The 13,490-nt window shown below is 36.2% G+C and overlaps 1 protein-coding gene across 4 annotated transcripts; it reads right to left on the bottom strand.

Moving 5' to 3' along the window:
* Positions 1–2,924: 2,924 nt before the first annotated feature.
* On the bottom strand, positions 2,925–7,101 carry LOC142633965 (uncharacterized). 4 transcript variants are annotated; one of them, XM_075808230.1, is made up of 3 exons: positions 4,822–7,101; positions 3,705–3,850; positions 2,925–3,436 (listed from the first exon to the last, which is right to left on the bottom strand). In XM_075808230.1, exon 1 carries the CDS (start codon positions 6,835–6,837, stop codon positions 5,101–5,103), a length of 1,737 nt encoding a protein of 578 aa, XP_075664345.1. In that variant the 5' UTR covers positions 6,838–7,101; the 3' UTR covers positions 2,925–3,436; positions 3,705–3,850; positions 4,822–5,100. The 4 variants fall into 4 exon arrangements, with proteins under 4 accessions (XP_075664345.1, XP_075664347.1, XP_075664348.1 ...); XM_075808232.1 differs by having other exon boundaries at positions 4,891–7,101; XM_075808233.1 differs by having other exon boundaries at positions 4,967–7,101.
* Positions 7,102–13,490: the final 6,389 nt, after the last annotated feature.

Raw genomic sequence — 13,490 nt, 5'->3', positions numbered from 1 at the left:
AAAATTCTAACTTTTCAGTCAAAAAAAAAAAATTCAATTAAAATTACATTTAGGAAAAAAAAATCAACTTTGTTTAAAAAATAAAAAAAATTACTGTAGTTTATTTTAATAAAATAATGTGCTCTAACCAAAATAAACTAAGGTACATGGTGTAGGTAAAAATAATAATTTATATTTATTATAATTTAGAAATGTATTTTTTTATATTTTTCAAATAAATAAAAATGATAAACATTAAAGATAAGTTGTAACTGTTATTTCTTTTTTGAACGTAATGAGAAATTTTTTTTAATTTTTGGAGTCTTCTTGTTTAATTCAAAATGAAATTTGTTATTTAATATTTATGATTCTATTTTTTAATGAAATTACCCTTTATTAATAAAGGTATTTTTAAACTACAAAGAAGTTGTTGAGGGGAAAATTTTGATGTTTCCAAATACAATGTGGAGAAGCCAAGTCGAAACTCAACAATCGACACTTGAGATAAAGCCCAAAGGCTTTCGATGTAGTGATAAGCCCATCCATGCAAAAGATAAAGGCTTCATCCTGACAAAAAACAACAACAAAGACCAACAAACGCTAAATTAAATTGGGTTAGGTATTACAAGAAAAATAAATTCTCCAGTGGCAAGGTATAATTATACTTAAGGTCCAATAGTCAATTATTAAACAAATTTAGGAAAGTGTTCACTTCTGAGAGTCCTTGTGTGTATTGGTCAGAAGGGTCTACAGTACTTTTAGCCATCATTACATCAATATAGGGGAAAATTTTCATTGTTATAAATATATTATATTCTTTAATAGTAAAACAAAAAGTAAAGACTAATGGTTCTATGGTGAAAGGAAAAGGGTTATTTGGCAAGTTGTGAAGGGAGAGGGAGAGCTTCCAGCTCAGTGCAGCAAATGTAAAATAAGATTCTCATGGAATATGTATGTGGTACATGAGTAGGATATCAAAAGGGGTATTTTGAGTGAGTGGGTGTGTAGGCTTATAATGGGAAATGCTAAAAGTAAGTCTTTAATGGGGAAGAAGAGTTGTTTATGGCTAATTGGAGAGCACTTATGAACTTGGAATATGCAGAAAATGAAAGAAATGTCTGAAACTAAGTGGCTATGGACAAGAGTGGTTTATTTGTGGGTTAGTGGGGGCTAACTACAAGCTAAAATTTGACAAAGTAACAAAGGTTTTTAGAGGATTTTGTGTGTGTTTTGTGAGTTGGTGTGCTTATACTTTTAGAGAGGGAGAGAGAGAGAGAGAGAGAGAGAGAGAGTATTTTAATTTTACAACTCAAATAGTAGTGTGTAAATATATGTACTTACTTCACAATTGCTATAAAAAAAAAAAAAGATTTTCACACCCTGATAAAGCTCATTTTTAGTGCGTCTATTGCTAAAATAGCAATTTTAAAGGGGGGATAATCCTAGTGCCATAACGTGTGGCACAACTCGCCCATGTGGCGAGTTGTGATTGGTGGAGGGGTGATGGTGGGTCCATATGGGGACACCCTTCCACCAACCACAACTCGCCATATGGGCGAGTTGTGGCACACCAGCATCACTCGAAGGGAGGGGGTTACACCCCCTAATGCTCTATTCATTGAGGGTCAATTAAAATTGCTTATTTTATTGCGCTCTCTCTCTCCCCTCTGTCTCATCTCACTCCCTTTCTCTTCTCTCTATTCTCTCCATTTTTCTATCTTTTTTTTTGTTGCTAATCTCTCTCTCTCTCTCTCTCTTTAGTAGACATCGATAGCTTGAAGGCTAAAGGCTATGATGGGGAAGATGGTGGATAGGTAGTTTTAGTGGTTCCATGGTGGTCTTGGGTTGTTTTGGGTGGTGGGTTTGCCGTCGTGGGTCGCTTTTAGTCATGAGTTGTTTTTGGTCTTGTGTTTGTTGATTAGTTGTGGTGGTGGGTTTTTAAGATCAGTGGTGGTGTGAATGTGAATAATGTGGCTTTTTTAAATTATTATTATTTAGTTTTAAGATGATTTTGGTGATTGGTGGTAGTGGGTTGATAGTGGTGGTTGGGTGGTGGTTTCAATTTTGGCTGGGTTGATTTGGGTTTAGGTGGTGGTTATATTGTTGATGGTAGGGATTGTGGTTGTGGTTGATGGGTTAGGGTGGTTGGGTTGTGGGGGTGGCTATTTATTTATTTTTATTTTTTTCCAGCGGTTGTGATCTTTCAAAGAGAGAGAGAGAGAGAGAAAATATGATAGAGAAGAAGAAAGACGAAGAGGAAGAGAGAGACAGAGGCAGGGAAATTAATGAATAGATGAGATAAATAAGAAAATGAGATATTGAGTGTACTGTAACGTATGATAGTATATAATAGATAAACTAATTTTTTAAATGATAAAATAACAATTGTTATACAAACCTGAATGCTAATGCTCATTGTGAATAGCACAAAGTACACACTTTCTCTTTTGGAAGGTTGTTTTGACTATGTGCAATGCAATTAGCCTAAAAAGTTCATCATCATAACCTTAAGGATTGGCCTTGTGATTTTTAAGGTCTCATGAGATCTATGAGTTTTTAGATTCGAAACCTTTAACCAGCAATTTAGGGCCACCCCAAGAGTACAAGGGGGGATTACACACACCCATAGGAATAGTCAAGTGCTCAAAGAGTTTTGAACACCCTCATTAAAATAATAATTTAAAAAAAAAAAGTGTTTGGATATTTCAACCTTGTGAACACAATTTCAATTTCTCTTCCAATAGTAACTATTACTTTTGGTACAACTGTTTTTTTGATAAGTAATAAAGAAATTTTGTAAAAACACACAGCCTAGTACATAGGAAATGTACAAAAAGGCAAAACTGTTGAAACAAAGAAACCAAATAAACCAAATAAGTATACAAAGAGAAATACATCTGTGGTACAAAAGAATAAAAATGGAGGCTTCCAGTGGGAATCCAAAGTGATGTTCATAAAGAATTGAGGCTTTTCTTTTCTTCTTCTTTTTTATTTTTAATTTTTTAATAAGTAAAGAATTGAAGCATTTCTCGAAGATTTCTTTCCTTTAAGAAATAGTCTCCTTTCGCTTTGTCTTAGACTCCTTAACTTACTAAGCTTATATCATCTACTACAGTTTCAAAGACCAGTCACCATTTCCTCTTTCTGAACATATCTCTGAAATAGCCACACTGCTTATCAACACCAACCACTATCTGCACTCAACTTTCTGCAGAAGATTCCAAGTAACTTTCCTAATAACTAAGCTAATTGCAGTGATCGTATTAGAAGTGCTTCAACTATGATAGCCCCAGACCTGTTTTAACACAAGCAATTTCCTTTCCACCTAGATTTTCCATTGGCAAAAGTTTCTGTCGTAAAAAGAACTTGCCAGTTGTGACACTGCTGGAGGAATTGCTTGCCCACACCTGCCTGATTATTAATGGGCCCACCATGCTGTTTATCCACAAAAGACTCCCTGCACAATTAAATGACGAACTTACAGAAAAGAAATCTATACAATAGAAGGCACAATGATCCATGACTCAACAGGAACTGTATTCCACAATACAAAAAGAATAACAAGAAAAATATTTTAGTGACTCATCCATATCACTTGACCACTTGCAGAAGCAAATTATGGGATATTAATAACTTTGACCACCGTCTGCCAACAGATCTAAGAAGTTACTGTATTGAGCAGATAGTTTACACCAGGCTAATCTAAAAGTTGTAAAGATCCTTACCTATTATCATCCAATAGCACTAGCGGAGACAAGGTTCCAAACTGAAGTTTTTGTATACAGATTCTCAGACAATATAATCAGAGTGGACTTAAGAGGGCTTAGTTTTTCAAGAGTTGGATATAACAGCACCTCGAAAGTTAAACCAACTGCAGTGGCAGAAGAAGATAGAATAAATGCTAAATTGCTAAAATCCCGCCCGCCAGGGGGGGGGGGGGGTGGGGACAGTTCTAAGGTCTTCAAAAAAAAAAAAAAATCGCATCTAACAAAACATGAGAACAAAATGTGCCAGAAGAAAGAAAAAAATATTAATACATCATAGGAGCTTATTTAGGTAAATATGACATTTATATATCTGATGGCAAATATCAATGTTCTTGCCATGCTAAAGCAATGATCATGACTTCATTGGTTGCCGTTGATGAAACTATTTAAGATTTAAAAAGTATAACCACAGCCTGGATAAATTTGCTATAATTTACAATAATATATATATATATATATTTTTTATGTTTTGCTGTGCTATATTATTAGCAGAGTATGAAAGTAAACAGGCAGTAAGCTGTGGTGATGGAAATTTTAGAAATTGAGCAACAGTGTACAACAAGAAACTAGTTCAGAGAAGCATCTTTACATCCTTCATAATCACATGCTACAAAGCTATGTAAAAAGCCCAATGAAAGATGAATTCTTTGATAGCAATTCCTTAGGCTACCTTGTGCCATTGCAATATAATCCATTACTTGTCAAAAAAAAAAAAAGGAAGAAAAGCCCAATGAAAGATTAGAAAATAAAATTAAGGAGAAAGGCCTAACCAGTGAATTGAAAGAAGGGGGAAATAAGGAGGAAATGAATATCATTTTACCCATTATCTAAATTTAAATAAAGAGATGCAGATGAAGTACCCATAAAGGATGGGTAAAAAGATAAATATATCACCGAATAATAAATCACTATCATTATTTGCAGTATACACTATTTATGATTTCATGTTTACTACTCAAACTGAAACCCTGCATTAAGTTATTTTAAACTCAACAAAAAGGCCATTAACTGCATCAAAATTGAGGTGTGTATCACAAAATCAATCTTTTAAAAAGATGATTAGAAAAAAACTTACATAAGATTGCTACAGTGGTATAGGGAGTGTGTTTAAAGACTGAAAGGAAGAAAAAAGCTCCACACGCACGATAGACTGATGAGGAATAGGATGCATCTGCTTCAACCGGAATCATTGCCAGACCAACTATTCATTCTGTCTTTACCTCTATTCTTGTTTTAGAAGCAAACAAGTTCATGAACAAATCACCAATTGAGCCAGTGAATCAATAACTAGGATCATCTCTTTCTGTGGTGCTGTGAGCTTATGAGTGAAATTGACCCAAAGATCCAAATAGGGTCACAGAAGTTTCTGTATCGATGGCAGGGAATCAAGATCTAATTTACCATCTGCCAATAAATCAACTAACAACTCTGCAGTTGATGCATCAGCAGAGAAACCCCTCTCCACCATTTCATGAAAAACTTGAATTGCCCTTGACATCTCATTATTACCAATAAGTCCTCTGATTATTGTATTATAAGTGAAGTCATTTGGAGAGCATCTACTTTCTTCCATTACTTTAAGCAACTTATTCACTTCGCTTGTAAGTCCTTCACTAAAAAGTCCTTTAATCATTATAGTGTATGTCTTCACATCAGGTTGCAACCCTTTATTTGATAAACTATGAAAGAGTTCCTTTGCAGATTTAAGCTGTCCAGCTTTACACAAATTTTCAATGAGGATATTGTAGATAGCATTATTGAGGTGCAACTTGCATTTTTCCATGTGTTGAAACAATGCCATTGCCTCAGCAAGTTGTTGGTTTTTGCATAGGCCATCCAACAAAACAGCACAAGTCTGGATATCAGGAATTACTCTACAGGCTTGCATCTTTTGAAAGAGTTCCTTTGCAATCCGGGGTTTCCCAACATGAAACAAGCCACCTATAAGAGTGGTGAAAGTAACAGTATTAGGAATCAATCCTTTAAGAAGCATCTGTCGAAAGAGATTCATGGCTTCATCTATCTTTTTACTCTTACAATATCCATTGATCAAAATGCTATAACTAAAGACATTAGGTGCAAATCCATTGCTCACCATTGCATTAAATACTTCTAAAGCCTTATCCAACTGGTTTCTCAAACAATATCCATCCATGAGTGCACAGTAAGTAACTATATTAGGTTGTAAACCTCTTTTAATCATCACTTCAACCACATCTTGTGCTTCTTCAACCAATCCTTCTTTACAATATGCATTGACCAATATGGTAAAAGTTTGTACATTTGGTTCAATTTTTTTACTCACCATCTCATTTAACAATCTTGTAGCATCTTTCCATTGGCCTAAATTGCACGCCCCATGGATTAAGGAGCTGTAAGTGACAACATTTGGCGGAATGCCTTTATGAATCATTTCTGAGAAAAGATTCAAAGCCTCAGTAATTAACCCATCCTTACAAAAGCTATCGATTATCGTGTTAAATGTCACTACATCAGGCTTACACACTCCTTCCATCTTCCTAAGTAATTGAATAGCCCCACTAGTGTTCCCCATCTTGCATAGCCCCTTAATCAAAGTGGTCATGGTTTTTGCATTCGGCTCAAGACCAAGCTTCAACAATTTCCCAAAAACAGAAAACCCACATCCCATTTGATTTAATTGGCTGAAACAATTGATCATAATACTGAGAGTACTAACATCAGGCATAATACCTAACATATTCATTTGTTTAGACAAAGAAATAACGGTTGAATAATGGTTCATTTTGGCAATCAGACCTAAGAGTTGATTGAAACACATAATAGAAGGCATGGGTCGCCGTTGAAGCATTTTATCGAACATAATGACTGCATCATTAATGTTACCAATCCCACCAATGCCACTATCTCTCAGAAGCTTTTCCAGCTCTAAAAGTCTACTGGGTCTGCTTGGATTTACATCTTTTTTGACGTTAGGGGAAACTTGACTATGGAATTGGATAACGCTACTTATCACACAATCATTATTAGTGAAGAGAAGAAAAGCCGTACCCGTGCCTGTAAAATTAGAAGCAAGAGGAGTTGTAAATAAAGCAGCACTTCTCCGGATCATCTTTTTCTCAAGTTAAGTCTCACCCACCTTCAAGAACAGGTTGCCCTGACAACATGACTTTGTTAACAAGTGAAGTTCGCCGATGGCTCCTTATATATAGGTGGGTAATACCGTACAGGTGCCAAATTTGGATTGACTATGGGAAGGAATTATTTGCATAGTGGTTAAGGGATTTATATATTGTTTTGTCAAATAAAGTAAAGGAAAAGCCTTCGACCGTGTGGATATAAGATTTTTTTGTTGAAACTAATGGAGAAGATGGCCTTCCATATAAAGTGGTTAGAATTAATTTCAGCCTGCATTAGCTCGGTCTTATACTCTATTTTGGTTCATGGTGAACCAAAAAGTAATTGTAGGTACTGTGATCGGTACTCCCTTTAGACGACATATCGACATGTTAGTTTCTTCTCACACAAATGGGTGCGTGGTACCTAATCTCCCTAAAAGTAGTTTTAGAGTCAAACTAACATGAGCCTGGGAGTATGCGGTGGTTCTTTTAAAGAAGCAAATGAGGCACCACCTAGTTATAGGTCAAGAACCAAAGAAATGAATCCATGAAGGTCTTCTTACCAAACAAGGTCCGAAATTAGGGTACAAGATGGAAAGATGTTAGGCATCCCAACCTTGCCCAATGATAGCTAACCTTCATATATCGCTATTGGATAATGGATAATGGTGTCTATCTAATGAGCATATTAAGCCTTTGGATATATAAGTATGTGATCATCCAAATAAGTAAACATGTGAACATGTAATTATCAAAGCATGTGAGTATGGGAGCATATGATCATCAAAGCATATGGGCATTTAATCATGTGAACCTATGAGCATGTAAGCATTCAAGTATTTGGATGTACAAGTATGTGATCATTAAAGCAAGTACACATGTGAGCATGTGAGCATCCAAACATGTAGACATGTGATTGTCAAAGCAAGCGAGCATGTGATCATGTGAAGATATGAGAGTATGGACATGAGGGCATACAAGCATGAGGGCATACAAGTATGTGAGCATACTAGCATATGAGCATACAAGCATGTGAGAATATAAAAGTTTATGAGCATGTGAGCACGTACCTCTTACTGCCCAATCATCTCAGCATTTAAGCACAATCATCAAAGTGCGTGAGCGCATGAATGTCTAACTATATGATCACTTAAGTATCTAGACATATCATCAACCAAGTGTGTGCACATGTGGATACCAAACAAGAGGTTGAATGCTTAATGAGAATTATTGATTAAGTCTTATGAAAGAGTGACACTTAATTGGAGTGGAGTCTTCATTAAATTTTGAATATATTTTCTTTATTAAACCAACATCACTTATTAATGTGCTCATGCCTTTTAATGCGCTTTAATTAATTAACTTTTGCTGCTAGTCCTCCAAAAGGCGATTGGTATAGACAATGCCACCATGCCAAAGTTGGTACTTAGCCTTGGACATGAAAAATGGGGCAAGCATGAAAGGAGGAGGATTCATAGGCACCTGAGGCTCTTCTACAACCACCAGCTAGCTAGCCACTCACTCAACAAGATATAAGTCCCTTAGGCCATCACCTCGAATAGCTGAGAAGTCTGAGGAGAGACAACAACAGTCGCCTCCAAGTCTGTGGCAACAATAGGAGTAAGCCCAGCCCAAGGTCAACAAGTGATCTGCATAACATGTTTTGTTAGAAAAAGAACCCAAAGACGCATAAATGATTATGACAAAAGACAATAGAAGAGAGTTTGACTCACTAAGTCAGAGGTAAGGCCATCAAGATGCTTTTGCACCAAGGTAAGGGCCTTCAGGTTCACATCATCCCCACGAGCAAGTAAGGCATGGGCCAAGCCCCATCACTACAAAAGAAAAAGATTGATACAGTTTGCAAGTTAGGAACAGTTTGCAAGAAACATTATACATATATAGTTTGCAAGTTAGGAACAGTTTGCAAGAAACAAGAGCACATATAAAGTTTGCAAGTTAAGAACAGTTTTTAAGAGAATGAGATAAAGTTTGCAAGTCCATAATAGAAGTTCAGATGCAAGGCACAGATATGGTTTGCAAGGGTACAAAGTGCGGTTTTCAAGACTATGTAAAGAAAATTAGAGAGAGAGAATCTAACCTTAAGGAGCTTCCAAGGCCCCGCTAGCTAGCGCAAAGTCCCCCGGCTTAGTGTGTCTATAACCGAGTAGAAGTAGGCTAGGCAAGCATGCCCCCAATTAGCCTCCCCAGCATCCTCAAAGTTGCTGAAGAGAGAAAATCACCTTAAGGACACTATTTGACCCCATTGGAAAAGAGATACGCCCCTACCATTTAGAGCAAGAATGCCCCAGCCATCCGAGCCCGATCCTCGAGAGTCACTTGAAAGAGAGAGGCTTGAAATTGGTCTCCAAATCAAAGTAACAAACATACTTACTAGAGTAAGAACACCCCAGTAAGCCTATGCCAAGCTCCACACTGATTCGCCTTCCAAGTTGATAATGGGCCCATGGGATCTCAAACTGGTCATTTGGTGGAAATCATGAGGAGTCATAGTCATTGTAGAGAGGGAAAATTCCCGACCTATCACAAGCTGACACATCATACTACCAAGTCCACAAAATACAACCAATTACAAAGCGCCACGTATTGCTGTTAGGTTTTGCCATCACTATTCAGAAACCAATAGAAATTTGCCAAGTGTCATTGAAATAAAGGCATGAAACTGCATCAGCAGGTGTAAGCAATGACACAAGCAGCTCAGCAAGTGTAAGCAATGACACAAGCAGCTCCGCACATGTAAGCGATGACACAAGCAGCTCCGCACATGTAAGTGATGACACAAGCAACCCTGCACGTGTAAACGATGACATAAGCGGACCAATCAAGCTGTGACAAGTGTCACCAATCAAACTCCGCCACGTGTCACTCACCTACCCCTAAACTCCTATAAATAGAAGTCTTCCTAAGACATTTAGGAGGACACAGAACAGAGAGAAGGAAGAAGATATCTTGAGTTCAGAAACCCAGAAGCTCTGCCAGAATCAAACCTCAAAGCCTCCAAGAAATTCAAGAACTTCAACCTCGAATACAAACAACATTCGAAGCAAAATCATCCAAACTATTCGTCCAGATCTCAAAGTTCACTGGAATCAAGCTCAAAAGCCTCCAGAAACCTCAACAAACCATAAATCAACGAAGATCTACGGAATCAAGCCTCTAAAGCACCGAAGAACTTCCACCACAAACCTTCAAACACGAAGAACACACGAAGAACACGAAGAACAAAGAATTTCTAACAAGCTCATAGCCAGAGATTCATTGTAATTCCGTTTCAAAGATCTTCGATCTATTCTTCAGCCAAATTGAAGAATATCTTATGTTCAAATCAAAATCACATTACCACAATTCCAATCAATAAATCTTTCAAGGAGATTGAATCAGAGGATCACTCTTTTGTAATTACAGAGAATTGTACCACACATTTATCAATACAAATTCGTATTTGTGAAACTATTTTACTTGTTTGATTTATTTCAAACTAAGAAATTTAGTCGTCTACAGTCATCTCCCGCTTAGCAATGTGAAAAGTGTGAGTAGTGTCACACCACCTCTCAGCTAGTGCCTAGACAACCACACCACTAGCCGAGCTTTCTAGAAGAAGGCGCATGAGTGGCTCGAAACCGTCTGCATCCACTAAGGCCCCTTGTCTTGTTAGTCAAGGATTAGTACCAATTGAATAGGGTTTTGGAGTTATCCTACTCAAGTATGCTCGTAAGCCCTGAATAGGACAAAAAGAAGATCATAAGGATCATATTGGACAGAAATAAGTGAAAGAAAAGTGAAACAACATGTTATGGGCATAAAACTGTGTTTGCAAGTCCAAGCATGCATGCACATATCGTGAGTATGCGTACGCACACCACAAGTATGTGTGCACATGTTTTTATGAACAACCATGTGTATGCATACATAGTGTACACAGATGTATACCCTTAGTATCGCATGCATGGATGAAACCATAACATGTTCATTGACATTTTCAGCCTCCCTTGGATCAAAACTCATCCTAGACATGTTCCTACCCTTCCTAAGGCATTGGGTTTTCATCTAAACCTTCCCACATCAAAACCCAAGTATTTACAAGTCTATAAACAGATTAAAAAACTGAAGATCAATGCAAAACTTGAAAATGATAGAAGTTTGGAAAACTTTCCAATCTGAGACGTGCATCATCCGAGAGGTGTTCCTTTGGCCTTTAGAGCAGTAGAGGAGACTCGTTTAGCCTTGTGGCACCAATCTAGAGGATGAGATTGAAGATATTGTCAAAAATTGTGCAAGAAGACCTTTTGGTTTTTGGAGCCATTGGTGTTTTAAAGAAAGAGTTTTGGAGAAAGAAAGAGTTTTGGAGAAAGAGAGATTTTGGATTGCGATGAAGGAATAAGGGATTGAGAGAGAGGCAAAAGCTTTGTAGAGAAAGGGAGGAAGTTGGAGAGTTAGAGAGAAAGTGAAGAAATAAGGAAGATGAAGAGAATAAAAAGAAAAAGAACGGTTGGTAACCTTTAGGAAAATGAAGTCAAAATATCCTTGAGAGAGAGAGAGGAGTACCTCTAATAATGGAGAACAAAAAAAAAAAAAATGCTATTGTGAAACAAATATCTTATTGAATTTCCCAAGCTTGTTAGTTATAATAAGAGGGACAAAGAGATAAGATGTTTATGTCTAAAAATATGAAGGAGAGGAGAACATATTCACTGATAAAGAGAGAATGATGAAGGTCAAAGGTTGGGAAAGGTGAATGTTTAAGCAATAAACATTTCATGTGCCATATAGTAAATGAGACTCATTATGAGTGTCAAATATTTATGACGTGTACAAATCATCATTTGCCATATGAAATTGTAGGTTTGCATGACTCTTAAAGATTACACTTGTCACTTTATGTAATGACAAAAGAATATGTGTTGTTACCTTATGCATCCACCAATTGTGGGATCTAACTTTTATAACATTGTAATGTTTTATGTAAGATACTTTTGGAGAATGTTGTACATTTTTTATAGCATAATTATTATAGAACTTTGTTAGTTATAATTTCATCATAAAAAGCAACAATTAAAAATTGTATACACATATCCATTATAATTATTCAGTTCAAGTAATGAAAAAAAAAAACATTCTTTCTCTTTCTCCTCAATTCTAAAACAAAATATACTTGACTTTCCCATATCAACATCCCAAACACCCTCAGTGACCCACAACCTTTACAAAACCCACAAGTCCACATCGTCCGACCTCGACATTAAAATCATAATTGTTGTCATTACTTAATATAAAACGCAAGCCTCCTTCCTTGGTTGTAACCAACTTATAAGGGTTAGGATTAGATGGGACAACAATGTCATAGCTAGTTTAGTGTTATCGAAAGATCAATAGATCATTTTTTTTTTTTTTGTATTTGACATGGGATGACATGAATGGCAATAGGTAGGCGTATATAATGGAGTAGAAATGCAAGAGGTGAAGATAGAGAATTGAAGCGCAAAGAATTTTGTGTGTATGTGTGAGGGAGGAAAAGTCTTGAAATATTGAATAAAAGGAAACAAATGATCTTTATTTAATTAAAAAAAAATTGTGAAATATTGAACCAAATGAAAAACAAAAGGTCAATCTTTATTTTCTTCTTATATTTGATGTGGCATTTGAAAGTATTTCAATTCTCTTTGCAAAGAATGCATCATATGGTAGAATCTTATGCTCTCCCATACGAGGTCTATATATATATATATATTAATTGATAGTTGGCCGCAATGGTCAATCAAAGGTTTTGAGAACCAATAAAGGCCTTATTGACCGACTTATATATAAAATATTTCTTTAATTTTTCCCAAAACTCTCCATCGCCTATTTAGACCTCCACCCCCTTTTCCCAAATTCTCAACCTCTTAACTCCCTTAGAAATAGAATGGAATTGATTTTTATTTTATTTTATTTTATTGAAGAAAGTGAATGGAATAGAATGAGTATAAGTAATGAAAAGGAAAGACATAAAATAGAATAAATTGAAATGGACAAATAATGGTGGGCATAAAATAAAACAAAAATAGAAAAAGAAAAAGAAAAAGAAAAGAATAGAATGGTGGACTCACCAAGCTTGAGATAAGAGAACAAGATGAGAGGGAGCTCTTGATTGGCCTTGTGCTTGGCATGCATGGTATGGTGGAGCTCCTCAATTCAAGGAAGCACTCACTACACTACATTTGATTGCCTGAGTTCCACATTGTACTAAAGTGCCCTCAAGCCATATGGCGTTACTAACCTAGCCCTAATTCCATTTGTCATGTGATTTGACGAAGCGATAGGCAGCCACATTTATGCGGAATATATCTTAAAGGGTATGGTCAAGTTATAATTGTGATTTACTGTAATCATTTATATATCCAATTTGACCTCGTAAACACTCGATATGGGAATCAAGGCATACACTTAAAACAAAAGCTTATACAATCCAATCTAATACAATCAAAATCCACACAAACTAAGGCATCATAGTCAAAAACTTATCTCATTTGATCTGAAAACTGATTTTCTAGCTTATAGATGGCCCATATCCTTTCCAAATTAATACATAAGCAAGATCTTCTAACATGCGCAGATGTTGCATCTAGCAACCAAAAGTCAAAAACCA

Source organism: Castanea sativa, chromosome 5 (assembly GCF_040712315.1).
Source record: "Castanea sativa cultivar Marrone di Chiusa Pesio chromosome 5, ASM4071231v1".
NCBI lineage: Eukaryota > Viridiplantae > Streptophyta > Magnoliopsida > Fagales > Fagaceae > Castanea > Castanea sativa.
This window is presented reverse-complemented; position numbering and strand designations above follow the sequence as displayed.

Coding starts and splice junctions, on each gene's coding strand:
- LOC142633965 (XM_075808230.1), bottom strand. CDS start 6,837: ATGATCCGGAGAAGTGCTGCTTTATTTACAACTCCTCTTGCTTCTAAT.